The sequence below is a fragment of the Schistocerca cancellata genome, chromosome 8, assembly GCF_023864275.1.
Source record: "Schistocerca cancellata isolate TAMUIC-IGC-003103 chromosome 8, iqSchCanc2.1, whole genome shotgun sequence".
NCBI classification, from domain to species: Eukaryota; Metazoa; Arthropoda; class Insecta; order Orthoptera; family Acrididae; genus Schistocerca; species Schistocerca cancellata.
This window is the reverse complement of record NC_064633.1, coordinates 137,308,559-137,335,955: the sequence shown is the minus strand read 5'-3', so window position 1 is coordinate 137,335,955 and position 27,397 is coordinate 137,308,559. Positions and strand designations below refer to the sequence as shown.

Below are 27,397 nucleotides of genomic sequence, written 5' to 3'. Positions count from 1 at the left end.
GTGGGAAGAACGATTGTCGGTAAGCTACTAAGTGAGATCAAGTTTCTCTGATTTTCTCGTCATAATCTTTTCGCGAGATGTATTTGGGAGCAAGTAATATTGTCGCAGAAGAAGCTGAGTAGCACAGTCACCGTGGTGTACTGGTTATGATAGTAGACTGTTGCATGGAAGGTCGTGAGTTGAAAACTCACCTTAACTGTGAAATTTTAATTTATATATTCGGTTCGAGTACATTCTAGCAGTATCCACAAATGTCAAGAATCATTGTACTGGAATGTTGTGTATCTACACTCCTGGAAATGGAAAAAAGAACACATTGACACCGGTGTGTCAGACCCACCATACTTGCTCCGGACACTGCGAGAGGGCTGTACAAGCAATGATCACACGCACGGCACAGCGGACACACCAGGAACCGCGGTGTTGGCCGTCGAATGGCGCTAGCTGCGCAGCATTTGTGCACCGCCGCCGTCAGTGTCAGCCAGTTTGCCGTGGCATACGGAGCTCCATCGCAGTCTTCAACACTGGTAGCATGCCGCGACAGCGTGGACGTGAACCGTATGTGCAGTTGACGGACTTTGAGCGAGGGCGTATAGTGGGCATGCGGGAGGCCGGGTGGACGTACCGCCGAATTGCTCAACACGTGGGGCGTGAGGTCTCCACAGTACATCGATGTTGTCGCCAGTGGTCGGCGGAAGGTGCACGTGCCCGTCGACCTGGGACCGGACCGCAGCGACGCACGGATGCACGCCAAGACCGTAGGATCCTACGCAGTGCCGTAGGGGACCGCACCGCCACTTCCCAGCAAATTAGGGACACTGTTGCTCCTGGGGTATCGGCGAGGACCATTCGCAACCGTCTCCATGAAGCTGGGCTGCGGTCCCGCACACCGTTAGGCCGTCTTCCGCTCACGCCCCAACATCGTGCAGCCCGCCTCCAGTGGTGTCGCGACAGGCGTGAATGGAGGGACGAATGGAGACGTGTCGTCTTCAGCGATGAGAGTCGCTTCTGCCTTGGTGCCAATGATGGTCGTATGCGTGTTTGGCGCCGTGCAGGTGAGCGCCACAATCAGGACTGCATACGACCGAGGCACACAGGGCCAACACCCGGCATCATGGTGTGGGGAGCGATCTCCTACACGGCCCGTACACCACTGGTGATCGTCGAGGGGATACTGAATAGTGCACGGTACATCCAAACCGTCATCGAACCCATCGTTCTACCATTCCTAGACCGGCAAGGGAACTTGCTGTTCCAACAGGACAATGCACGTCCGCATGAATCCCGTGCCACCCAACGTGCTCTAGAAGGTGTAAGTCAACTACCCTGGCCAGCAAGATCTCCGGATCTGTCCCCATTGAGCATGTTTGGGACCGGATGAAGCGTCGTCTCACGCGGTCTGCACGTCCAGCACGAACGCTGGTCCAACTGAGGCGCCAGGTGGAAATGGCATGGCAAGCTGTTCCACAGGACTACATCCAGCATCTCTACGATCGTCTCCATGGGAGAATAGCAGCCTGCATTGCTGCGAAAGGTGGATATACACTGTACTAGTGCCGACATTGTGCATGCTCTGTTGCCTGTGTCTATGATGATGATGATGATGATGATGTTTGGTTTGTGGGGCGCTCAACTGCGTGGTTATCAGCGCCCGTACAATTACGCAGTCTTTGCTCAGTCCAATTTCGCCACTTTCCTGGATGATGATGAAATGATGAGGACAAAACAAACACCCAGTCATCTGGAGGCAGGTGAAAATCCCTGACCCCGCCGGGAATCGAGCCCGGGACCCCGTGCTCGGGAAGCGAGAACGCTACCGCGAGACCACGAGCGGCGGACACCTGTGTCTATGTGCCTGTGGTTCTGTCAGTGTGATCATGTGATGTATCTGACCCCAGGAATGTGTCAATAAAGTTTCCCCTTCCTGGGACAATGAATTCACGGTGTTCTTATTTCAATTTCCAGGAGTGTATATATGTACCGTATGTGTTTCGGCCGAAGGTAGTTTACTCCGCGCTCTTGTATGTGCAAGTGCTTATTAAACCTTCGTTAAGTGAAGTTAGTGGTCGTCATTCAACTAATTACACGTTCTTCTACGTGACAATACGTTGCCCGAGTCTTCTTGGAACTTCTGCTCTCAGAATTTAATACGAAACACGTGGCTCTTCTTCGGATCATTTCTAACTTCACTTCTGACAATTTGAATGAAAATATCCACATGTGTATTAAATCAAATGAATGTACGAGTATTTGTAAACACTGCTAGACACAAAATAACTGTATTTGAATAACGAATTATGCCATTTCGGATCCTGTGGATGCACCTTATACTACTTCCTTTGTCACAGCAAAACATATGAATTTTTAAACGGTTTCTTAAAGTAGGGTAGCAGCTCTATAAATCCCCCCCCCGCCCCTCCCCCAGAATAATGATACACTGCAACATGGTAATATCACAACACTTGAATGAAGAACACTACACAATATAAACACTACAGGTCAGTAACCATGTTTTAAAAAAGCTGTCTGTGCTTCAGCGTCTTTTCTGAAATATCTGTGAAGCATATCGTTACATCTCAGAGAAACTTCGAAGATATGCAGTACAGATAAGACGACAACAGAAGCTTTTGAAATATGTTAGTATAGTATAACGCTCAAGATTGGATGAACTCATCAGATAACTTGTGAAGAGATGCTGAACTGGTTTGGGGAGAAAAGAGAATTTGGACACGATACAGAAACACCTCCAGAGGCATCAAGGAATAGTCAATTTCGTAACAGAAGGAAATGAAGGGATACGTAGTGCACAGTAAGACCAGGAAATGAACACTAACTGGGCTAAAGTGGATGTATGTTGGAATTATTAGGTAGAGATGAAGAGACTTGGACAGAATAGACTGTCGTGTAGGATTGCATCAAAACAGCCTTCAGACTGAAGACTAACAGTAACAGCATGAACATTATTACACTTTTTTGCTGAATGATATCACGTGTTAACTACCACATAGCAATGGAAATAGGAAACAGGTATAGCGCGCAGCATATCTGCATACGGCGGAAACACCTCACCTGTGCTGCGGTCGGATAGTGAGGTGATCATCTCTGGAGATCCCTTGCAGTACATGTCGTAGTCCTGGACTCCAGCAGTGATAGTGACGACGCTCATGCGCTGCAGTCTGGAGGAAAACTGGAACTGGTGCACGATCGAGATCTCCTTGGGGGCCTGGAAGCAAACACTGGGTCATAAACAGGCCGCTTGTACATACACGGTTATCCGTGTTGTCCAACTAACAAAGTTACTCGAGGCAGTTGTCATTATGAGGTGGTAACACAGATGATCGTTCGTGTACTGTGATCAGAATCATTTGCACCACTGCTTTCACCAAAAAATAAAGGCGTCTGTCTTGATTGTGTTCCGTAACGACATCAAACTACCTAATAAGACAAATATTTAATTTTTTAAATATATTGTGTTTTTAAATATCGATAATATGACAATCAATGACTGGTAGATGAAACCGGTGAAGCCGTGTTATTATCTTTGTTTTTAAATATCTGAAAGCTCTATGAATAAGTATAAATCAACAGTTGTTAATAACTGTAAAACTAATTTAGTAATTGTAATGACCGTACATCTAGCTAGGAACTTTTATTATGCTGAATGAGGGTCTGCAACAGTACGACGATTAAGCTGGGCGAACTACATCGTCTTTCATCCTGATGAATTTGTTTGGATGACCCTGGCGCACAACAAAGATTCAGTGTCGTTCCTGTAATAAGTTCTGATGACGGAAAGTATTTTTGACTTTGAGTGAGTCTATTTATTAGAAACTGAGGTCGTGTGAATGACGCTTTCAAGTGGACAACAAAATGTGCGTTTAAAATCAAATCGTCTACAAAATAGTGCAGCAATTTACACAATAATTGTAAGTCGTATCTAAAATTTAATAGTCGCAGATGCAAGGATTTTTGGACGCGTTTTGTGATCAAATAATTACGACACAGACTTCAAGAGAAATGTCTCTGTCTGGCAGCATGGCGAACCACTATTAAACAACAGTATTTGAGACGCAAAGAAATTGTTTAACATATTCGCCACCAACAAAAACATCCGATCAGCTGCTACGAGGCAAGAACCACTCGTAATTTAATAATTAGTTGTGTATAAGGGAGAAACAGTCACTTCATTGCAACTATTCTACGTTTGGAATTTTGAACAATATAATAACTTAAATTTTGTACTCACGTTTTACTCTTACCTAAGAACATTTAAAACTGCTTTATCTTTTGTGGTACTGAAAAGAGTTAGTTTATATCTAAGGTATCATTTCACTAAATGTATAAATCTGAAACGACAATGTCAAACTGTCGTCATATTTTAGTAAATTATTACTGAAGATAACTGCAGCTAACTCAGATATTGGTACTGAACTTGTCGCCTTTCTTTTCAACTTGCATCGGTTAAGGTCAAAGTATTATTTAACATGTTATTTTCAATCATTAAATTAAAGTAAATTTCAAAATGCTAGCCAGAATGCTATGCAATGAAAGTATCTCGTCCTGATGCTAATCATTCACTGTTGGTTTGGTGGATATCGTTAAGCATGAAAACAATACTGACGATAGGCAGTGAAGTTTTCTGACTGATCTGATGCGGCCCGCAACGAATTTATCTCCTGTGCCAACCTCTTAGACTCAGCGCAGCACTTGCAACCCACATCCTCAATTATTTGCTGGATGTATTCCAATTTTTTTCTCCCTATACAGTTTTTACCTTCTACAGCTCCCTCTAGCACCATGGTGGCTATTCCCTGATGTCTTAACAGATGTCCTATCACCCTGTCCCTTCTTCTCGTCAGTGTTTTCCGTATATTCCTTTCCTCGTCGATTCTCCGGAGAACCTCCTCATTTCCTACCCTATCAGTCAACCTAATTTTCAACATACACATCTCAAATGCTTCGAATCTCTTCTTCTCTGGTTTTCCCAAAGGCCATGTTCCACTATCGTGCAACGCTGTGTTCCAAACGTACCCTCTCAAACATTTCTTCCTGCTCCACCTTACGCTTTGAAATTAAACAAACGATTGTCTTTCATAAAAAAATACAGTGGTTATGTGATTTTCCCGTAACTTGCTTGCTTAAATTTTTCGATGCATTCGGAAGCCGACGAACCAAGGTCACGCATTGAGTAGAAAGAGTATACACTAGATTTGCTACAGGGAGACCAGTGGCAAATACGTTACTTCATGTCTGACAGTATGAAGAGGTGAGGTTTATAAGTGTAGTATTGTACAGAACCGAAAAATCGAAAATGAGCAGTTCACACAAGATAAGAATGTAGTGCTATAGAAAACTGCAGTAGATGGGTAGATCTAGTAACTAATTAGGAGGTACTGAATCGAATTAGGAGAAACAAGAATTTGCGATATAACTTGACTAAAAAAAGAGACTGGTTGATAGGACGCATACTGAGGCTTCATGAAATATTTTGTTTGGTAATCGAGGGAAGTGTGTGTGCTTGTTGAAAGGTGGCTACACTGAGCCACAGCGCCAAAGATCGCGCCAGAGAGTATTGTTCCGCCGCCTCCACTGGCAGTGATTATTGAGACGTAGCGGCAAGCAGTTCTTACCGAGAAGTTGTGGTGGACACTGCTTGTCGTGAAGACAGAGTGAGATGTGGTAGTGGAGAGTGTTGTTCCATGTTTTATGCAGTGGTTTGATGGGAGAGATAGCAGATGTTGTTCTAATGGAGATATTGTAATGGTCAGAGTGCATTTCGTCAATATATATGGAGGTATTTTCTTTTATTCTTTTATTCTTTCAGTGACCTGAATAATGTGTCATTACAGGTTCAGTCAACAAAGCATCTGGCGTGTGTTCTTGTATTAGAGTGTAATTCTGATTTTCTTGCGCAATTATAGTATTTCTAATTTTCTTTTATTACGTCAGTATAATTGGTATTTAAAAATTCTTGTCTTGTTGAAGAAGAACCGTGCCAGATGTGCGTTGAGTCATACTACCACATACAGAACAGCTACACTTGTGTTTGTTGTTTCGTAGGTTTTATAGTTGCTGGGGACTTAATTAATTAATTGTGCTAACAGAAATTTCCTTACATTCTTTGTTGTCATTCTAAGCAGTCAGATTGCGTACTAAAACTAGACAGGGCCAGCCGTTTACGAAACAGCGTAATCGGACATACAGCGACAGAAAATTAAAAAGTATTTGCATTGCATTCTTATATCTTTATTATAATAAAGCCCCCATGCATTGTATAGTGTGAAGGAGGGGGTGTTAAAAATTTTAGAGGAAGACCAAGGAACGAATTACAGCATTCTTCCCTTGGTATCCCTCTCTCTGGTTCAAATGGATGTAGGTTGCTATAGTTATGCCGCAATGAAGGCACAGGATAGGGTGGGGTCGAGAGGTGCATTAAACTAGTATTCGGACTGGAGATGACCAACACCATCCCAAAACACAGAAATGTTACAAGCGACGTCTGTGTCTGAGGCACTATAGTTCAATTCTTTCATCTTGGCGGTCGCGCATGCCTGCACAGACGCGGGAGACTGCTGCGTTGCCAGTTACACGCGCCAAGAGAAGCAGCGCCATAGTGTAGTATAGTTCGCAAACTTACGTTTCGGGGGGAGTGCGAAGTTTATGAAGTAAAGTCACCGCGGCCGCATTAAGCCTTTCGCTGCTACAGAGACGTGCTGCCCGCATTCCGCGCTGTGCGCGATTTTGTCATTACTGCACTGCTCGCCTGTGCAGACACATGGTATTCAGACTGCTTTGACACACTTATCATTCGATCTCACAGAAACTATTTGGCCCAAAAATTTGATTTTTACACATCTTCTTGACTGATACCTTCCCCCCATAAATGATTTAATTTTGTTTCGATGTTCAAAGCAGTTATCGTGCAGCATTAAATGTAGTAAACCATTGCACGAAATTTTGAAGAGTTTGCAGAGGTAAAAGTCCACAGCGTATACTTTCTGTATGGTCGATTTTAATTCCCACTAGACATTTCAAAAAATTACATTCAAACGAATAAAATTCATGAAGTAAGACACTTCGATATTGTTTTTAAATAAAGAAAATATTTAATATCGAACAAGATTTGAACTCAGAATCTTTTACGTAGCATCCAAAAACCTTAATCATTACACTAACACAGTTCGTCATTCAACTTAAGTCCTAGAAGACTTTAAAGTATCACGCAAAATACCGACAAACACTGTTGGTATGACTGTGAATTACTCACGTTTCGTCGAAGTACAGTAGGAAATAAACAATTACCGCTGCTCTTTATTGCGAAAAAGCGGTTAGTGAAAATGAATTTCCTTGCTATCGCCTGAATTAGGAGGCTTATTGCTTGTTTGGTTTAATTAATTAATAGAATATGAAGCAATTGGTATAAAGAATGCTTTTTCCAAGTTTTCTTTTATAGAAAGTCTGCTATGAAGACATTACTTTTGTTCAATTACTTTATTTATGACTGAACGTTTCTAAAACTGAAGACACTCGTCCGTGCTCTGCACTGCAGTCGAGCTCTGGCAACGTCGTTCTCTGTTCATTGGCTGACCGTGTTTTGTGACGTCAGATGGGCAGAACGAACCTAAACTCGGCCGCCGTCGTAAATGACGGGCACTGTAGTCATCGTGCAGGAATGGTCTTTATATTTTCAACGACTGAACACATATCAAGCTGAGGGGAAGAAAACTGTTACTTTCAAACATCGTGGGGCAATGGCATGTGGTCAGCTGGGGAAAGTGTTTTGAAGAACTCCGCTGTAATACGTGTGGTCCAGCAGAATGTGCAGGAGTGTGCTGCACCGTGTTTACTTCGGAGTGAATTCTTAGGCAGGCTTACGTGGCTCTCTCCTGGAGGCGGTCTCACGACCGTCGGCAGGTTCTCTTCGTCCTCGTCGTCCTCCTCACATTCCCCGTCCGCCACGTCCTCTTCTTCTTCCACTAGCTCCCACTTCGTGAACTCGAACATCTGCAAGTAACAAGTGAGTCATGCCAACAAGTGTGCAAGCAGGTAAGGACAGAAGCGTAACAGCGTCCACGGCATAACAGCGCGTGGAATGAACAGCAGAGAATGTGCAATCGCATCCACCGAAAAATGCAGTTCCATAGCTCTAACTTTCCCAGTCGCCTCCACAGGAAAGATGTCAGATACCTGCTAACTAGTTTCTGCCACATTTTTGGTGTGTGCAGAATTGTAGCCAACAAATGACTTTGTTTAGTTTCTCGTGGTCCGGGTTAGTTATTGACTGCAGGAATTATTTATTTCACAATTGCAATTTCAAGTGGAACTGCTAAAGATTTTGCTTCAGCACAAGCCTGACTTTAAAATCCTCCGACATGTCTATATGTCATTGTCGAAAATAGCCCTTTTCACGATGTAAGCAACATTCGCGTAAATCGCTGGAAATGAATGTTCTAGCACACTGTTTATATGTGAACTATGGCCGTTGGCGCGAAATTGCATTTGTGCTATAAATAATTCCTACAGTCAGCGGCGAATATGAGTCCTTTAAAGGATGACGTTGTGCGAGAAACTAAGCAAACTGAAACGACACTATGCTCACATCATAAAATGCGATAACTAAGGGAACCATCATCGACCTTTTAAGCGATTGTAATCCGTAAATGTAACTGTGTATCTGTTCCTAAGGAGAGCTACTGTAATATACCATGTACTGTGAGAAGATAGTATCGTACCCACCTATTATTTAACCAGATCAGGTCACAATTTCAGTTCAGAAAAAAAATGTGTATTTGTACAGCTCATTGCCTACATCCCCCTCCAGTAATAAAAAAGAACTGTATTTGTTGCGGCTACCATTATGTTTTATTGTAATGCTATGTTTTTACGGCCGGCCGTTGTGGCTGAGCGCTTCTAGGCGTTTCAATCCGGAACCGCACTGCTGCTACGGTCGCAGATTCGAATCCCGCCTCGGGCATGGATGTGTGTGACGTCTTTAGGACTGGAAAGAGAGCTAATTGCTACCTCTGCCCTTCAAAAAAAATTATAATGGCATAATATTCTAGTTAAAAAAGGTTCAAATGGCTCTAAGCACTATGGGACTTAACATCTGAGGTCATCAGTCCCCTAGACTTAGAACTGCTTAAACCTAACTAACCTAAGGACATCACACACATCCATGCCCGAGGCAGGATTCGAACCTGCGACCGCAGCAGTATCGCGGTTCCGGACTGGAGCGCCTAGAACCTTTCGGCGACAGCGGCCGGCTTGTTAGAGTGTACCATCTGTCTCTTTTTTCTGATGTGGTGTGATCTGCTGTGTGTTCTGCCTCTGGCTTTCAGATCCTTTGGTTCTGCTCTTGAGTGGGTGGCCGCTATTTTTATGTTCCTTTTTTACCTTGTTGTTGAGTTTGTTTAAGATGTCCGCTTTGTAGTCGTTTTCCACAGCAATTTGTTTCATTATATTGAGTTCCTGTGTGTAGTTTTCTGGTTTAAGAGGTGGTCTATTTATCCTATGGAGCATGCGTGTGAAACTGGCATATTTATGCACTGTCGGGTGGCTGGATGAGCTATGAATGGCAGTGCTTGTGGACGTGGGTTTTCTGTAGATGGAGAATTCATGTTGTTGGTTGTTTCTTGTGATTGTAAGATCCAAGAAATATAGTTTCTTGTTGTTTTTTCTGTTTCCAATGTGAAGTGGATTTGTGGGTGTTCTGTGTTGATTTTACAGTGCAGCACTTCTATCCTTTTTTGTGTTTCATCTACAAGACAGGTTATGTCACCCACATCTCGGTACCAGTAGATTATATTGTACCCTTCTTGTTTTACAATGTTGTTGGATATTGTGTTCTCTATATGATTCAAGAAAATGTTGGCAAAGGCCCCTCTTGTTGCAAATAAAGGTTGTTGTTAAATGTGAAGTACGAGGGTCACTCCAAAAGAAACGCGCACTATTTTTCTAAAAATACGGTTTTCATTCTGCATGTGTGAAAGTTGTACAGTGTGTAGATACATCCCTCCCGCTTGTTTTCAAACTTAGTTCAACCTCTTCCCGTCAGTGCCGCCGTCACAGTATGTCTTCGAGATGGCTACTACACTTGACGTTCGTCAGAAGCAACTTGCTGTCATAGAATTCCTGTGCTGTGAAAACGAGACAGTGGGAAACATCCACAAGAGGTTGAAAAAGGTGTATGTACATGCTGCTGTCGATTGCAGTACAGTTAGTCGGTGGGCAAGCAGGTTACGTGATGAAAGCGGGCACGGCAATATTGAGGATTGTCCTCGGAGCGGCAGGCCTCGTACTGCACACACTCCAGACCATGTGCAGAGAGTTAAGGAATTGGTGACTGCTGACAGACGCATCACAGTTAACAAATTGTCTCGCTACGTTGGGATAGGGGAAGGAAGTGTTTGCAGAATACTGAAAGTGTTGGCATTAAAAAGGTTTGTGCCAGGTGGGTTCCCAGGATGTTAACAGTGGCTCACAAAGAAACAAGAAAAACGGTATGCAGCGAGCTTTTGGAACAGTACGAGAAAGGTGGAGATGAATTTCTTGGAAGAATTGCGACAGGTGATGAAACATGGTTCCTTCATTTTTCACCAGAGACGAAGAGGCAATCAATGGAGTGGTTCAAAAATGGCTCTGAGCACTATGGGACTTAACATCTGAGGTTATCAGTTCCCTAGAACTTAGAACTACTTAAACCTAACTAACCTAAGGACATCACACACATCCATGCCCGAGGCAGGATTCAAATCTGCGACCGTAGCGGTCGCGCGGTTCCTGACTGAAGCGCCCAGAACCGTTGGGCCACACCGGCCGGCTCAATGGAGTGGCATTATGCAAATTCACACAAGAAAAAAAATTCAAAACAACACCTTCTGCTGGAAAAGTTATTGCTACGGTGTTCTTCAATTCCGAAGGACTCTTGCTTGTGGACATCATGCCAAGTGGAACCACCATAAATTCTGATGCATATGTGACGACACTGAAGAAACTTCAAGCTCGACTGAGTCGTGTTCGACCACATCGGCAAAAGCGGGATGTTTTGCTGTTGCACGACAATACACGGCCACATGTCAGTCAAAAAAACCATGGAAGCGATCACAAAACTCGGATGGATAACACTGAAACACCCGCCTTACAGTACTGACATGTCTCCATGGGAAACTGAAAGACACTCTTAGTGGAACAAGATGATGATGACTCCCTTGTACACGCTGCCAAACAGTGGCTCCAACAGGTTGGTCCAGAATTTTACCGTGCGGGTATACAGGCGCTGGTTCCAAGATGGCGTAAGGCAGTTGAGAGAGATGGAAATGATGTGGAGAAATGAAGATATTGTTCCTAAAGGATGTATCTACACACTGTAAAACTTTCAAACATGTAGAATAAAAGACGGATTAAAAAAAAATGTTGTTGATGTTGTGGTCTTCAGTCCTGACACTGGTTTGATGCAGCTCTCCATGCTACTCTATCATGTGCAAGCTTCTTCATCTCCCAGTACCTACTGTAGCCTACATCCTTCAGAATCTGCTTAGTGTATTCATCTCTTGGTCTCCCTCTACGATTTTTACCCTCCACGCTGCCCTCCAGTACTAAATTGGTGATCCCTTGATGCCTCAGATCATGTACTACCAACCGATCCCTTCTTCTAGTCAAGTTGTGCCACAAACTCCTCTTCTCCCCAATTCTATTCAATACCTCCTCATTAGGTACGTGATCTACCCATCTGACCTTCAGTATTCTTCTGTAGCACCACCTTTCCAAAGCTTCTATTCTCTTCTTGTCTAAACTATTTGTCGTCCATGTTTCACTTCCATACATGGCTACACTCCAAACAAATACTTTCAGAAACGACTTCCTGACGCTTAAATCAATACTCGATGTTAACAAATTTCTCTTATTCAGAAACGCTTTCCTTGCCATTGCCAGTCTATATTTTATATCCTCTCTACTTCGACCATCATCAGTTATTTTGCTCCCCAAATAGCACAACTCCTTTACGTGTCTCATTTCCTAATCTAATTCCCTGACTTAATTTGACTACATTCCATTATCCTTGTTTTGCTTTTGTTGATGTTCATCTTATACCCTCCTTTCAAGACACTGTTTTGGAATAATAATGAGCGTAAGGCATTGGTGGCCGGGAGACCCCTCGCGGGGCGGTTTGGCCGCCGCTCCACAAGTTCTTTAACGCCACTACGGCGTCTTGCGAGTGAATGAGGATGAAATGATGATGAAAGACACACAACACCTAGTCATCTCGAGGCAGAGAAAATCCCAGACCCCGCCGGGAATCGAACCCTGGCCCTCGTGCGCGGGAAGCGAGAACGCTACCGCAAGACCACGAGCCGCGGACATCTTGGAGTGACCCTTGTAGTTCTGTTCTGTGGTTAGCCTAAGGATGGATGAGATTTCATTTATTTGTATGTCTAGGGGTGGAAGAGATTCACATAAACGTGAAATGGTGGTTTAGAAAGCAGCAGGTGGGATAACAGTGTGTACTGACCCGGACGTCGAGCGGGTCCCCGGCGTACTCGCCGTCGATGAGGCTGAGCGAGTGGCAGCAGGCCATCCCCCTCCTCAGGGGTCCGTCGTGCAGTTCCTGTGGGTCCCTGGCTGGGGGCTGCAGGTACTGCCCCTTGGGCTCCACCTCCACGACGCCCCACATGTCGAGGCCGTCCTCCGTCAGCGTGCCCGTCTGCAACACGACACACACTGAACGCATACACACCACTATGTGCTGTCACTGTTACGTATAAGGGTCGTCTAGTAAATATGGACGTATAATTTTTTTCTCAGAATACACAGGGTAGCGCACGAAATGTGTTACCAATTGTTTCTTTCACAATTTACGACGCATATTAGATATCCCGCTGGGATCTCTACAGCAGTACCAGCAGAGCTTGGAAAAACAAATTGAGTTACGAAATGACGTGTAATTCACGAAACTGCCGCTAGGAGACTAGTAAACAGTAGAGATGGGCAAAACTGTTCTTTTTCAGAGATTGGATCAGAACTGTTCACTCCCTGAAATGAATTAGCTCTTTTTCATGACTCACCACTCATTTACAATAGAAAATAAATGGAAGGCACATTGACCTTTAAACTTGGTTTATTCCAGTACTATACCTGTATTTTGATCTTATTTGATCCTATTTTGAAGTAACACAGATAATGAGTAAGAATTTTGTATTGTTTATTGAAATTTCCACGATATGACAAAGTTTTTGATTATTGATTTATTTTGCACTATCGTGGTTTTTTGGGTGATCGGAAAATGTTGTAACTTGAGATTTACATTAACAATATATATGGGTATAATGTATTAAAATTTCATTAACCTCATACAAATACATCGCAAGCCATATATTTTTAAAGTGAACGTTTCCTTCTGAAGACGCCTAAAATCGCAAAATCCGTACCAGAATAAGAAAAAAATATATAAATTTGACTGTAAAACGAAAGTGCTGCATATAGCCTTATGCAGAATAAAACAAGGAAAATATTGGTGTATCACATTTTGCGATACGTTTATCGGTTCGCTCGTAATTAAAGCGTAAATTCGAGTGTCCATAATAAAAATCCTATAGTAAGAGGAGTCATCAGGAACCTAATCTAATCAGTTTAAACAAATAAAAATAAAATAAAAACAACTGATGTATACATAACATAATAATGTAATATACATAGCGGTATTACTACAAAGAACAATATCCAGTGGGGACGAACTCCGATGCAGAGGCGCTGAGTCGAGCAGGTCGAGCCGCGAGCTGTATTACTGCGTGAGCTGAGACTGCAGAGACCAGAGTGACACCTGAGTCGCTTTGTTCAACGCTCTGGCTAGAGTCAAGACGGTGGGGTGAGCGTTGAGCGGGCGAGTTCCGAGGGTGGGGGGAGCGGTGAACTCACCCGCTCCGAGACAAATCGTCCGTTCCCTTGCGAGCAGGTTTTTGCAAGTAGTTCCTATGTTATCCGCTAGGTGACTCTCTGTCCTGTTGCTCGCATCAACTGCCCAGAGGGCAGGACGTGCGACTGAAACGATCGCCGACAGAGTGCGATGTGAAGTTAAGCTGTGCCAGACACTGCACACAGCAGACGACGCACAGAGACGGCACGGCATATGTGAAACACAAAATCCAATGGGGCACTGCACAATGCAGGCAGCCAAGGTAGAAGCAGGGCAGAGGCCGGCGCTGGCTGTGTTGTGTGGCGTGTACTGTGCTCTGATCAGCAGAGGTGCTGCTGATATGCTCCGTCTCTCTCTCTCTCTCTCTCTCTCTCTCTCTCTCTCTCTGCCGTAGGAAACGTATGGAGCTACCGTTCTTTTTTTCTGAATCACTGATTGTTCACTCCTTTGAAAGATTCAACTCTATGAATTAGTTCAAGAGCGGATCCCCCATCTCTAGTAAACAGTAGAGTTGGGCAACACGATTCTTTTTCGCAATTCGATTCCTACGATTAAATCTCACATTGCGAATCGATTCCTACGATTCGTTCACGATTCATTCTAGTCTGCGATGGCACGATTCGTACGGAGTGCAAAAAGTCTACATCTTACTCACAGATGGCAGGACATGTCTGAAATTGTCAATGGGGTTAGAATCGAACTGTGTCATGATAAGATATGCCATAAATAGTTTATTTATAAGTAAACATGCAAATGACATTACAAGTGTGGTTCTCGATTTATACGTGTAATGCCTTAATTGATGAAAGGTCACGTTTGATTTGATTGCATCTATTGTTTTATTTCAGTATGCCAGGAAAGAGGAGTCGATTTGTGCGAAAGATGGTGCAAAATTACGCGGTATGTCAGTTTGGTTGTGTGGCTTGAACGTATCTAACTACAGACGTCTGTTTTATAGCAACAAAATCTAGCAGTGAGGCAGACGTGGTTTGGCTCATATCATCCTACACTCCTGGAAATGGAAAAAAGAACACATTGACACCGGTGTGTCAGACCCACCATACTTGCTCCGGACACTGCGAGAGGGCTGTACAAGCAATGATCACACGCACGGCACAGCGGACACACCAGGAACCGCGGTGTTGGCCGTCGAATGGCGCTAGCTGCGCAGCATTTGTGCACCGTCGCCGTCAGTGTCAGCCAGTTTGCCGTGGCATACGGAGCTCCATCGCAGTCTTTAACACTGGTAGCATGCCGCGACAGCGTGGACGTGAACCGTATGTGCAGTTGACGGACTTTGAGCGAGGGCGTATAGTGGGCATGCGGGAGGCCGGGTGGACGTACCGCCGAATTGCTCAACACGTGGGGCGTGAGGTCTCCACAGTACATCGATGTTGTCGCCAGTGGTCGGCGGAAGGTGCACGTGCCCGTCGACCTGAGACCGGACCGCAGCGACGCACGGATGCACGCCAAGACTATAGGATCCTACGCAGTGCCGTAGGGGACCGCACCGCCACTTCCCAGCAAATTAGGGACACTGTTGCTCCTGGGGTATCGGCGAGGACCATTCGCAACCGTCTCCATGAAGCTGGGCTACAGTCCCGCACACCGTTAGGCCGTCTTCCGCTCACGCCCCAACATCGTGCAGCCCGCCTCCAGTGGTGTCGCGACAGGCGTGAATGGAGGGACGAATGGAGACGTGTCGTCTTCAGCGATGAGAGTCGCTTCTGCCTTGGTGCCAATGATGGTCGTATGCGTGTTTGGCGCCGTGCAGGTGAGCGCCACAATCAGGACTGCATACGACCGAGGCACACAGGGCCAACACCCGGCATCATGGTGTGGGGAGCGATCTCCTACACTGGCCGTACACCACTGGTGATCGTCGAGGGGACACTGAATAGTGCACGGTACATCCAAACCGTTCGTTCTACCATTCCTAGACCGGCAAGGGAACTTGCTGTTCCAACAGGACAATGCACGTCCGCATGTATCCCGTGCCACCCAACGTGCTCTAGAAGGTGTAAGTCAACTACCCTGGCCAGCAAGATCTCCGGATCTGTCCCCCATTGAGCATGTTTGGGACTGGATGAAGCGTCGTCTCACGCGGTCTGCACGTCCAGCACGAACGCTGGTCCAACTGAGGCGCCAGGTGGAAATGGCATGGCAAGCCGTTCCACAGGACTACATCCAGCATCTCTACGATCGTCTCCATGGGCGAATAGCAGCCTGCATTGCTGCGAAAGGTGGATATACACTGTACTAGTGCCGACATTGTGCATGCTCTGTTGCCTGTGTCTATGTGCCTGTGGTTCTGTCAGTGTGATCATGTGATGTATCTGACCCCAGGAATGTGTCAATAAAGTTTCCCCTTCCTGGGACAATGAATTCACGGTGTTCTTATTTCAATTTCCAGGAGTGTATGTTTTTCTGTGCTAAGATGTCTTCCCAAGTCCACATCACCCTTGTAATTCATAACGCAGGTGATAGCCCTCCCACAAGGCAAATTTAGCTTAACTTTTGTATCTTCTAAATAAAAAGCATAGGTATTTTGCTTTTAATTTGTCTGAGAACTTGCCGCTGTCACTGCTATTTACGTGAGAAGACGAAACCGCCAAGTGTCAGTTTGTTTTTCACGAGTAATATTACGGCCCACGAACTTCGTTTGTTAGTTCCGAGCTTCCTCTGTTCACACGCATCCTCCACTTGACTGCCATTGGCGGTCGTAATTACTCGGCACGACTCGGCACGATTCGGAAGTTGCCTTCGAAGCATAGCGTACTAAGAATCGATGAATCGTTGGAACTTGGAATCGTTGCGACTCGGAAACACGCAATCGTTCTTAAGATTCTTTTGAACGACGATTCGTCCGTATCACGATTCGATTCTTACGATTCTTTATTTAGAGTCGTTCAAATGAACGACTCATTCACGAATCGCCACAACTCTAGTAAACAGCAATGGCTGACAATGGAAGCTGACGACACAGCAGCGATCGGCAATTGGGTTACTTTTTCATGAAACGAAAAGCCTTGTTGTGACTCAGAGGCGTTTTCGACAACAGTTTAACACACGATGGGTCCCTTGCAACAAGACCATCCAAGGTTGTACGATAAATTTGTACAGGAAGGGACAGTATTGGAAGCGAAGCGACCTCGGCCTAAAGCCGTCGGCACACGGACCGTGCTGTCGAACGTTAACGTTGAGCGTGCCAAGTTCAACGTGCTGCTGAACGCTCAGGAACGATGCGACTTGTGCATACGGTACGTGGGCCCCAACGTTGTATACGCGATCGCAACGCACTCCAGCGGCAGTTGAGGGATGTTTCTAGTTCGTAAATCACGCTGTTTACTCAACGGGAGCGCGTAAAATTCCCACGCTAGCTTTATTACAACGCACATTTCCTCCATCGTCCACGAAAAGGATAGTACCATGTCCAATCAATAAGGACAAATGCTTATAAAAGTTCCATTACAAACAGTGCGGTACAAATTTGGAATACTTCTCCGCGTAAGAATAATAAATAAAGTTTCTTATTTCATCATGCCCACTTTTTTGTAAAACCCCAAGGCCAGTCTTACTTGATCACTGTTCCTACCCAGTAGCAGAATCTCTACAACATGTGAATTACGAAGCGTAAAAGAAAAAGGAGCAAAATATCTTTATAGAAGTAGCGCAAGCTGTCCTATAGATTAAGCCAATCCAGCAAAGTCACCCCTCAAAAAAAGGAAAACTTATATTTACATAACATCAAATATTATAGCATATACTTATATTAAACTAATAATAAAGTATCAGAACCTAATAAAAACGCGAATGTCAGGAAAAAAAATTTGAACTGTTAAGACGCGAACCACCTCCCCAACAAAACTCATTTCTGGACAGAGACTTTACTCATTACACTGAACAAACAACATGCTGCCCGTTCTTAATCATACTGTATTGATAAAAACGTTTATCGTAGATAATTATGTTACTAATTGAAATTTAATTAAAACAAATTGTACCAAGAACAATGCATTTTGGGTGGATCTTCAGTGTGTCGCTGCCCCCAAATAGCCTACTCTCATAATACGCAAGTTACAATAATTCTTTCGCCACGAATACGATGTTTCTCATTATTTTATTGGAACGAATCACACAACTAACAACGAGTTTTTCAGTGATTCTCAATTTGCCCGTGCTCAGAAACGGCATATATACATATAGGCTTGAAATGAATGCCAATATGGCGCCTCACAACTCTGTACTGAAGGGAGACGGCGTGCACGTGACGTACGTGGCGTTGTGCCATCTCATTGGTCAACGCTCCGACGCACGCTCATAATATCTGACATGCCAGATATTGCTCTGCACGTTCGGAAAGACTCCCGAACGTGATATTCCACGCTATGACGTCTGAAACTCGGCACGCTCAACGCTCAACGTTCGGATGCACGGGCCGTGTGCCGACCGCTTAAGTCTGTTTCGTTATCACTGCTACCTCGACTCCATAATGGATTATATTAAGCCTGTTTGTTCGTCGGAGAATATTGAAGCGGTACGAGTTGCTGTGCAGAGAAGTCCCGGGAAATCGTGTAGAAAGGCAGCAGTGCAACTGGGAATATCCAGACGCTCCGTTCAACGCATTCTTAAAAGTGACCTCCATATGTACCCATTCAAGATGACCTCCGCACAGACGCTCACTGGAGAACACAAGCAGCACAGATTACTGTTTGCTCAGTGGGCGGAGGATAGGGAAGAAACTCTCAACAACATTTGGTTTTCAGACGAGGCGCATTTTGATTTAGACGGTGTGGTTAACAAACAAAATGTACGCTTTTGGGCCACTAAAAACCCACAAGTGCTTCATGAACGATAACATTGTGCTCCGAGGATTACAGCGTGGGCAGCAATTTCCAGTGACGGACCTATTGGACCCTTTTTCTTTGAAGAAACTGTGAACAGCGAGTGTTATTTGAGCATGCTTCGCAATAGCTTCATTCCACATCTTCTTGCTACTGCCTTGCCCTTCAACACGCAGTGGTTCGTGCAAGATGGAGCAAGGCCACATACTGCAAACACTGTGTTGGAGTTTTTACACGAGCATTTCGACATGCGGATCATTTCACTCAGGTTTCCAGGTCTCTTCAATGACGTACAAAATTGGCCCTCCAATAGTACAGACCTCAATTCATGTGACCTTTTTCTTTAGGGGTACCTAAACGAAAAAATTTTGCCGAAACGTCCACGTGATTTAATGGAGCTCAGAAGACTTATTCTTCAAGCTTGCAGTGAAATTACGGAAGACATGTGCCGTAGGGTAATCACTAACTTCAGTGTTCGTTTGAAGGAAGTTAGGAAACGAAATGGTGGACATATTGAGCATGTGCTGAGTTAGAACAAATCTCCATGGACGGTTCTTCATTGTAGTATATGTTTCTTTCAGATTGTATTGACAATAAAGTTTATATTCAAAAACAAAATGGTAACACATTTTTGCGCCACCCTGTATTAATTCTTAAGAACTAGAATTTAGCGACAATATTAGCCAACATTTCTTTTACATGCACTGTCTACACAATCTCCATCACTTTCTGTTGTGTCACGCTAGTGTGGAAGAGCACGTGTTCCCTGTTGCAAACGTTGATATCGTGCGCTATCGATACCACACCGCGCCAGTCCACGTTTAGAAGCTGGCAGTAACCCACGTAACTGCACCTCCAATCACCGCCCGGCTCCGAGACACACCCTATTCGGCCATCACGGTCAGTGGCGCCACGGATTCGACATAACCCCATGCTGACTTCCAGTCTGTTAGTTCAGTTCAGCCTGCCTAGTCAAAGCGTTGACATTCAGCCTGTTTTGTAATTGTGGATATCGAACCGGCTCATCTCAAGGGCTCGCACTGGGTTAGGCTCTGCGTTTGCGGTTTTTTCACTTAAGTGAAAGAAATTTAAGGAACACTACGTGTACAGTTCATTATTCTGCTTTGTATCACAAAACCCACCCAACTCTTTGGCACCCACCTCCGAGTTGATCAGAAAAAATTCTCGTCCTGTGCTGGTAGCAATAGTTTCCATGCGTGCATTACATTCTCATCATCTTCAAAATATGTCACACGTAGAGAATGCTTAAATGGCCCAAGCAGTTTCGTTCTACAAGGTGCGGCATATTTTCTTTCAATTCCCTACACTACATTTTCAGCACAACTTTTAGTTTATTTTCATGTCTGTCACTGACGTCAGTTCCACAGATACACTACTGGCCATTAAAATTGCTACACCACGAAGATGACGTGCTACAGACGCGAAATTTAACCGACAGGAAGAAGATGCTATGATATGCAAATGATTAGCTTTTCAGAGCATTCACACAAGATTCGCGCCGGTGGCGACGCCTACAACGTGCTGACATGAGGAAAGTTTCCAACAGATTTCTCATACACAAACAGCAGTTGACCGGCGTTGCCTGGTGAAACGTTGTGATGCCTCGTGTAAGGAGGAGGAATGCGTACCATCACGTTTCCGACTTTGATAAAGGTCGGATTGTAGCCTATCGCGATTGCGGTTTATGGTATTGCGACATGGCTGCTCGCGTTGGTCGAGATACAATGAGTGATAGCAGAATATGGAATCGGTGGGTTCGGGAGGGTAATACGGAACGCCGTGCTGGATCCCAACGGTCTCGTGTCACTAGCAGTCGAGATGACAGACATCTTATCCGTATGGCTGTAACGGATCGTGCAGCCACGTCTCGATCCCTGAGTCAACACATAGGGACGTTTGCAAGACAACCATTCTGCACGAACAGTTCGACGTCGTTTGCAGCAGCATGGACTATCAGCTCGGAGACCATGGCTGCGGTTACCCTTGACGCTGCATCACAGACAGGAGCACCTGCGATGGTGTACTCGACGACGAACCTGTGTGCACGAATGGCAAAACGTCATTTTTTCGGATGAATCCAGGTTCTGTTTACAGCATCATGATGGTCGCATCCGTGTTTGGCGACATCGCGGTGAACGCACATTGGAAGCGTGTATTCGTCATCGCCATACTGGCATATCACCCGGCGTGATGGTATGGGTTGCCATTGGTTACACGTCTCTGTCACCTCTTGTTCGCATTGACGGCACTTTGAACAGTGGAAGTTACATTTCAGATGTGTTACGACCGGTGGCTCTACCCTTCATTCGATCCCTGCGAAACCCTACATTTCAGCAGGATAGTGCACGACTGAATGTTGCAGGTCCTGTACGGCCTTTCTGGATACAGAAAATGTTCGACGGCTGCCCTGGCCAGCACATTCTCCAGATCTCTCACCAATTGAAAACGTCTGGTCAATGGTGGCCGAGCAACTGGCTCGTCACAATACGCCAGTCTCTTGATGAACTGTGGTATCGTGTTGAAGCTGCATGGGCAGCTGTACCTGTACACGCCATCCAAGCTCTGTTTGACTCAATGCCCAGGCGTACCAAGGCCGTTATTACGGCCAGAGGTGGTTGTTCTGGGTACTGATTTCTCAGGATGTATGCACCCAAACTGCGTGAAAATGTAATCACAAGTCAGTTGTAGTATAATATATGTGTCCAATGAATACCCGTTTATCATCTGCTTTTCTTCTTGGTGTAGCAATTTTAATAGCCAGTAGTGTATCTATTTATAGGCAAAGGTGCTACGGACAATATCGATCATAGCAGCACATTTCTCAATTCGTTCGACATCTGTTGTCACGCCTACTTGATAACGACTCCAAACACCGGAACAATACTCTAGAATTGATCGCATCAGCGTCTAGTATGCTGTTTCTTATATTACACTGAGGTGACAAAATTCGTGGGATACCTCCTAATAGCCGGCCGAAGTGGCCGTGCGGTTAAAGGCGCTGCAGTCTGGAACCACAAGACTGCTACGGTCGCAGGTTCGAATCCTGCCTCGGGCATGGATGTTTGTGATGTCCTTAGGTTAGTTAGGTTTAACTAGTTCTAAGTTCTAGGGGACTAATGACCTCAGAAGTTGAGTCCCATAGTGCTCAGAGCCATTTGAACCATTTGATACCTCCTAATATCGCTTCGGACGTCCTTTGCCCGGCATAATGCGGCTACTCGACATGGCATGGACACAACAAATCGTCGAAAATCCCCTGCAGAAATAGTGAGTCATGCTGCCTCTACAACAGTCCATAATCGCGGAAGTATTGCCGGTGCACGATTTTGTGCACCTACTGACCCCACGATTATGTCACATAAATGTTCCTTGGGATCCAAGTCGGGTGATATAGGTGGCCAAATCACTCGCTCTAGTTGTCCAGAATGTTCTTCAAGTCAATCTCGAAAACTGTGGGCCCGTGACATGGTGCATTCCCATCCATAAAAAGTTCATCATTGTTTGCGAGCATGAATGGCTGGAAATGGTCTCCAAGTAGCCCAACATAACCATTTCCTGTTAATGATCGGTTCACTTGGACCAGAGACCCCACGCCATTCCATGTAAACACAGCCCATATCATTACGGAGACACTATCAATTTGTTGACGAGTTGGGTCTATAGCTCCCTGGAGTCCGCGCCACACTCGAACCCTACTGTCAGCCCTTACCAACTGAAATCGGGAGTCATCCAATGAGGCCACGGTTTCCCAGTCGTCTACGGCCAATCGATATGATCACGAGCCCAGGAGAGGCGATGTCGTGCTGTTAGCAAAGGCACTCGCGTCACTCGTCTGTTGCCATAGCCCATTAATGCCAGATTTCACCGCCTGTCCTAACAGATACGTTCGTCGTACGTCCTACATTGATTTCTGAGGCCATTTCACGCGTTGTTGCTTGTCTGTTAGCACTGACAACTCTACGCAAACGCCGCTGCTCTCGGTCGTTAAGTGAAGGCCGGCGGCCGCTGCGTTCTCCATGGTGAGAGGTGATATCTGAAATTTGGTATCCTCGGCACATTCTTGACACTGTGGATCTCGGAATATTGAATTCTCTAACGATTTCAGAAAAGGAATGTCCAATGCTTCTAGGTCCAACTACCACACCGCGTTCGAAGTCTGTTATTACCGTTGTGCGTCCATAGTTAAGCCGGAAACATTTTCACACGAATCAGATGAGTACAAACGACAGTTCCATTAATGTACTCCTGCCCTTTCTTACCTTGTGTTCGTGACACTACCACCATCTGTTTATGTGCATATCGCTACCCCATGACTTTTATCACCTCTGTGTAGACGCACTTCACTTCCGCAGAATCCATCCAACATTTCTAAGAAAGAAAAAAAATTAGATTTCATCGTCCTGTAGACTTCGAAGTCATTAGAGATGGGGCATAAACTTGGTTTGCAGCAAGGATGGGGAAAGTAATCGGTCATGGCCTTTCGAAGGAATCATCTCGATATTCGCCTTAAGCGGATTTAGGGAAATCACGGAAAATCTTGATGGCCTGATGGTGGGTGGTCTGACCAACTAACCACGCGAATATGAGTTAACTGTCCTATCACAGCGTTACCTCGACTGATCGGTTGAAGTCTGTTGGGGTGCATTAGTGCGGGCGACTGGGTCTGAGACGTCCTCCAGAACGCGAGCTCAGACTCTGACGTTCTTCGGCGAACATTAAGATTTGAAAGCGACCACTACTCTCAAGATTGGCAACGGTAGGCGACAAAGTACGTTCTACGATTTATAAGGCTTTTGAAATAACACATGAGCAGTTGTTCCTAACTAGGACAGTATTTCATACTGCAGTCAGTGCCAGATTGTAAACACACATTCGCAATAATGTATTTTCCACTACGCCCTTTTTGCAATTAATTATAATACACCCTGTATAAAGGGTGAACCAGAGCTCCACCGACAAACTTTCACATTACTTTCAGAGGTGGTAGTATCAAACAAACAGAACAAACAAGTGTCTAGCACTTGTTCATCTTCGATATTGTGAAATACATCTCTTCTACTGCAAACAGTTTGGTTTCCACATTTCTGAATGCGGTAGTGTGGACCAAAAGAAAAAAAAGTCCAGTAAATATGGGATCTGAAATGCATATCATAAGAGATAGGGTCACTTGATCAGTTGAAGGGATGTATTTCACTGTACCAAAGATCAACATGTGCTCGTAGCTCCTAAGGTATGCACATTAGAGCCCATAATACTAGACTTTTTTCTGGTTTTAGCCATGTTACCACCTCTTATAAAATGGAAAGTAAAGAGCTTGCAACAACAGATTTCTTTCGGAGGAGCGATGACGAACAAATCCTCATTGCTGGTAAGCTATGTGTGATGGGATTTCAATAAGTAACGCAACAAATTTTTTTTCTCGACCAATTTCGGTTGAAGAAAAGCGGTATTTGTTGTGGGATATTGTCGAATATTCCTGCTTGAGTGCGTCTTGTTTCATGAAGGTCCGGTAGGTGGCAGCGATATACGTAGTCTTCAAAATGGCATCTGTAACGGAGTTGTGTTCCAAGAAGAGAGTTATTGAGTTTCTTTTGGCGGTAAAGCAGAGCATCATAGGCACTTGCAGTTCAAAAAATGTTAAAATGTGTATGAAATCCTAAGGGACCAAACTGCTGAGGTCATCGGTCCCTAGTCTTACACATTACTCAAACTAACTTAAAGTAACTTATGCTAAGAGCAACACACACACCGCCGGACGATGTGGCCGAGCGGTTCTAGGCGCTTCAGTCCGGAACCGCGCTGCTGCTACGGTCGCAGGTTCGAATCCTGCCTCGGACATGGATATGTGTGATGTCCTTAGGTTAGTTAGGTTTAATTAGTTCTAAGTCTAGGGGACTGAGGACCTCAGATGTTAAGTCCCATAGTGCTCAGAGCCATTTTCTAACACACGCATCCGTGCCTGAGAGAGGACTCGAACCTCTGGCGGGAGGGGGCGGGCAATCCGTGACATGGCGCCTCTAACCGCGCGGCCACTCCGCGCCGGCCACTTGCAGTTCTGGCAGTGGATAAAAGCACGGCTGTCATTGGGCGATCTCCTACGTGCTGGCCGGCTAAACACAGTTGTGATTCCTGCAATGTTGGAACGTGCGGACACCCTCATTTGTGATCGACGGATCACAATCAAACACGTGCTTGCACAACTGGACGTCTCTGTTGGTAGTGCGCTGACAGACTCGTAGAGTAGTTGGGATACTCAACGGTGTGTGCCCGCTACTTTGGTCGGAGCCTAAAAGAAGGCCATGAAGAGCTACGACGGAACTGATTGCGCATTACGAGGCTGGTCGTGACAATTTTCATTCGAACATCGTCACAGGCTGTAAAACGCGCGTTCATCACTTCGATGCGGAAATAAAACGGCAATCCATGGAGTAACGCCACATCACCTCTTTCCCGAAGAAAAACTCCAAAGCCGCACTCCCAGGTGGTGAAATCAAGGCGACGGCCCTCTGGAACTCTGAAGGGGCTGTTCTGTTTGATGTCCTACCTCATGATGCAGCGCTCAACTCTGAAGTATACTGTGCTATCCTCAGGGACTTGAAGAAACGGCTTCAGCGTGTTCGTCGTCGCAAAAAACGCAAAAGAAGTTTTTCGTCACCATGACAACGCAAGGCCTCACACTAGTTTGCGCACCAGAGAGCAGCTCACAAAACTTCTCTGGACTGTTCCTCCTCATCCACCGTACAGCCCGGTTCTCGCACCTTCCGACATCCCTCTGTTTGACCCAACGAAGGGTGCACTCCACGGGGAGCAGCACGTTGATGACGGGGATGTTACTGATGCAGCACGATGTTGGCTCTGGCGTCGATCTGTAGACTGGTGTCATACGGGCATACAGGCCCTCTCAGAAAGGTGGTGTAAGGTCGTCACATGGAACGGAAGTTATATTGAAAACAGGGTTTTGTAGCCAAAAGAATGAGGAATAATAATGTTTGTTGGAATACTGAAGAAAACCTCAACCCGCTTTCAGGAAAACAATATGTTGCATTACTTATCGAATGACTCCTGTATTTTTGATCCCATGTTTTCTGGTCAATTTTTTCTTGTTTTCGCCTTCACTGAAACCTTTGAAAATTTGTCGACGGAATTCTGTTTTGCCCTATATAAAGGGCTGGGTAAATGAATCTGTCCCAGAAAATGTTTCATGGACCTTAAAATACGCAACTCAGCTTTTAAGAGGTCCGAGCAGATGTAATTTCGATGTATTGCTCATGCGCTGCCTGCGATATGCAAGGTATAAGAGAATCGCTGACCAGAGAGCAGTGTTGACTGCAGTACGAAGTGTGTAGCTGTAGCAGTAAGTTGTTGCTAGTCTGCGCTAGTCTGCAGTCTGCTCTGGTCTGGTGTATCGTGTTGGGTGACCGGTCGCGGTGCAGCGATGCCGGAGCCTGATTATTGTAAAAGGTAAAAAGCAGCCTCGCGCATACGTAGTAATGTCATCTCATATCCCATGTAAATGTTTTAAAATTCTCGTAATAATAATCTTTCTCATAAAAAGTAACTTTTAAGAACCATTAATTTCAATTTAAAGAATTTACTAATTTCTCCGATCCATGATCATCCCGATTGTTGCAAAAGAAAAATCAATTGCTTCCTTTCGTAAATGACAGATCTATCGGCCAGCATTGCACAGGGCTGTGACAGAAAACATTATTTTAAGAGCAGACATGCGTGCGTTATCCGGCGACTTCATTGAGGTAACAATTTTTTTCTTTTTTATTCAGAATGATCTTTCAGGGGCATGACGCAGCACTGCTGACGTCCAAAATTTACCAGGTTAAATTCACAGACAATTATTGAAAAGTCATAAGTGAAAAGTCATAAGTGAGTGACAATTTAATTGAGAGGTTAGTTACATTGTATTATTACCAGGTTACTGAATTTTTTTTTTTTCTTGGGACGTTACACTGAATGTGAACGACATAATTATAATTTTTTACTGTTGAGAGATTTAGGAATTTTTCTGTTTTGAGGTTAACGTGAATATTATTTATGTTAATAATTACTGTTGAGAGGTTGCGGTGAAATATTTTGTGGGGAGGTTACACTAAATGTGCGGAGGTTAAATGGGAACGAATTTTGTTGGGAGGTTACGGTAAATTTTTTGTGGGAAATTAGAATCATATTCATATTATTTATTATTATTAAATTATTTTGTGGGGAGGTTACAAGCTTAGATCATTTGCACTCGGGAAGAATGATATGAGATGGGTTGCCTAACTTACGGTGAAAGAAATATTTACCAGAACGGTTTTATTTTGCCTCAAAATGGTTCAAATGGCTGTGAGCACAATGGGACTTAAGATCTGAGGTCATCAATCCCCTAGATCTTAGAACTACTTAAACCTAACTAACCTAAGGACATCACACACATCCATGCCCGAGGCAGGATTCGAACCTGCGGCCGTAGCGGTCGCGCGGTTCCAGACTGAAGCACCTAGAACCGTTTGGCCAAAGCGGCCGGCGAGGTTATTTTGCCTACTGTGGTGTCACCGCCAGACACCACACTTGCTAGGTGGTAGCCTTTAAATCGGCCGCGGTCCTTTAGTATACGTTGGACCCGCGT

The 27,397-nt window shown here is 44.9% G+C and overlaps 1 protein-coding gene across 1 annotated transcript in view; it reads right to left on the bottom strand.

The window, feature by feature from the left end:
* The window catches only part of LOC126094752 (polyamine-transporting ATPase 13A3-like), a 397,184-nt gene that overhangs the window by 21,163 nt on the left and 348,624 nt on the right, over positions 1 to 27,397 (bottom strand). The window contains exons 12-14 of the mRNA XM_049909302.1: positions 12,509 to 12,700; positions 7,876 to 8,004; positions 3,070 to 3,223 (exon numbers count right to left, since the gene is read on the bottom strand). Of these exons, the coding sequence (XP_049765259.1) occupies positions 3,070 to 3,223; positions 7,876 to 8,004; positions 12,509 to 12,700 (475 nt within the window). The remainder of the gene's footprint in view (positions 1 to 3,069; positions 3,224 to 7,875; positions 8,005 to 12,508; positions 12,701 to 27,397) is intronic.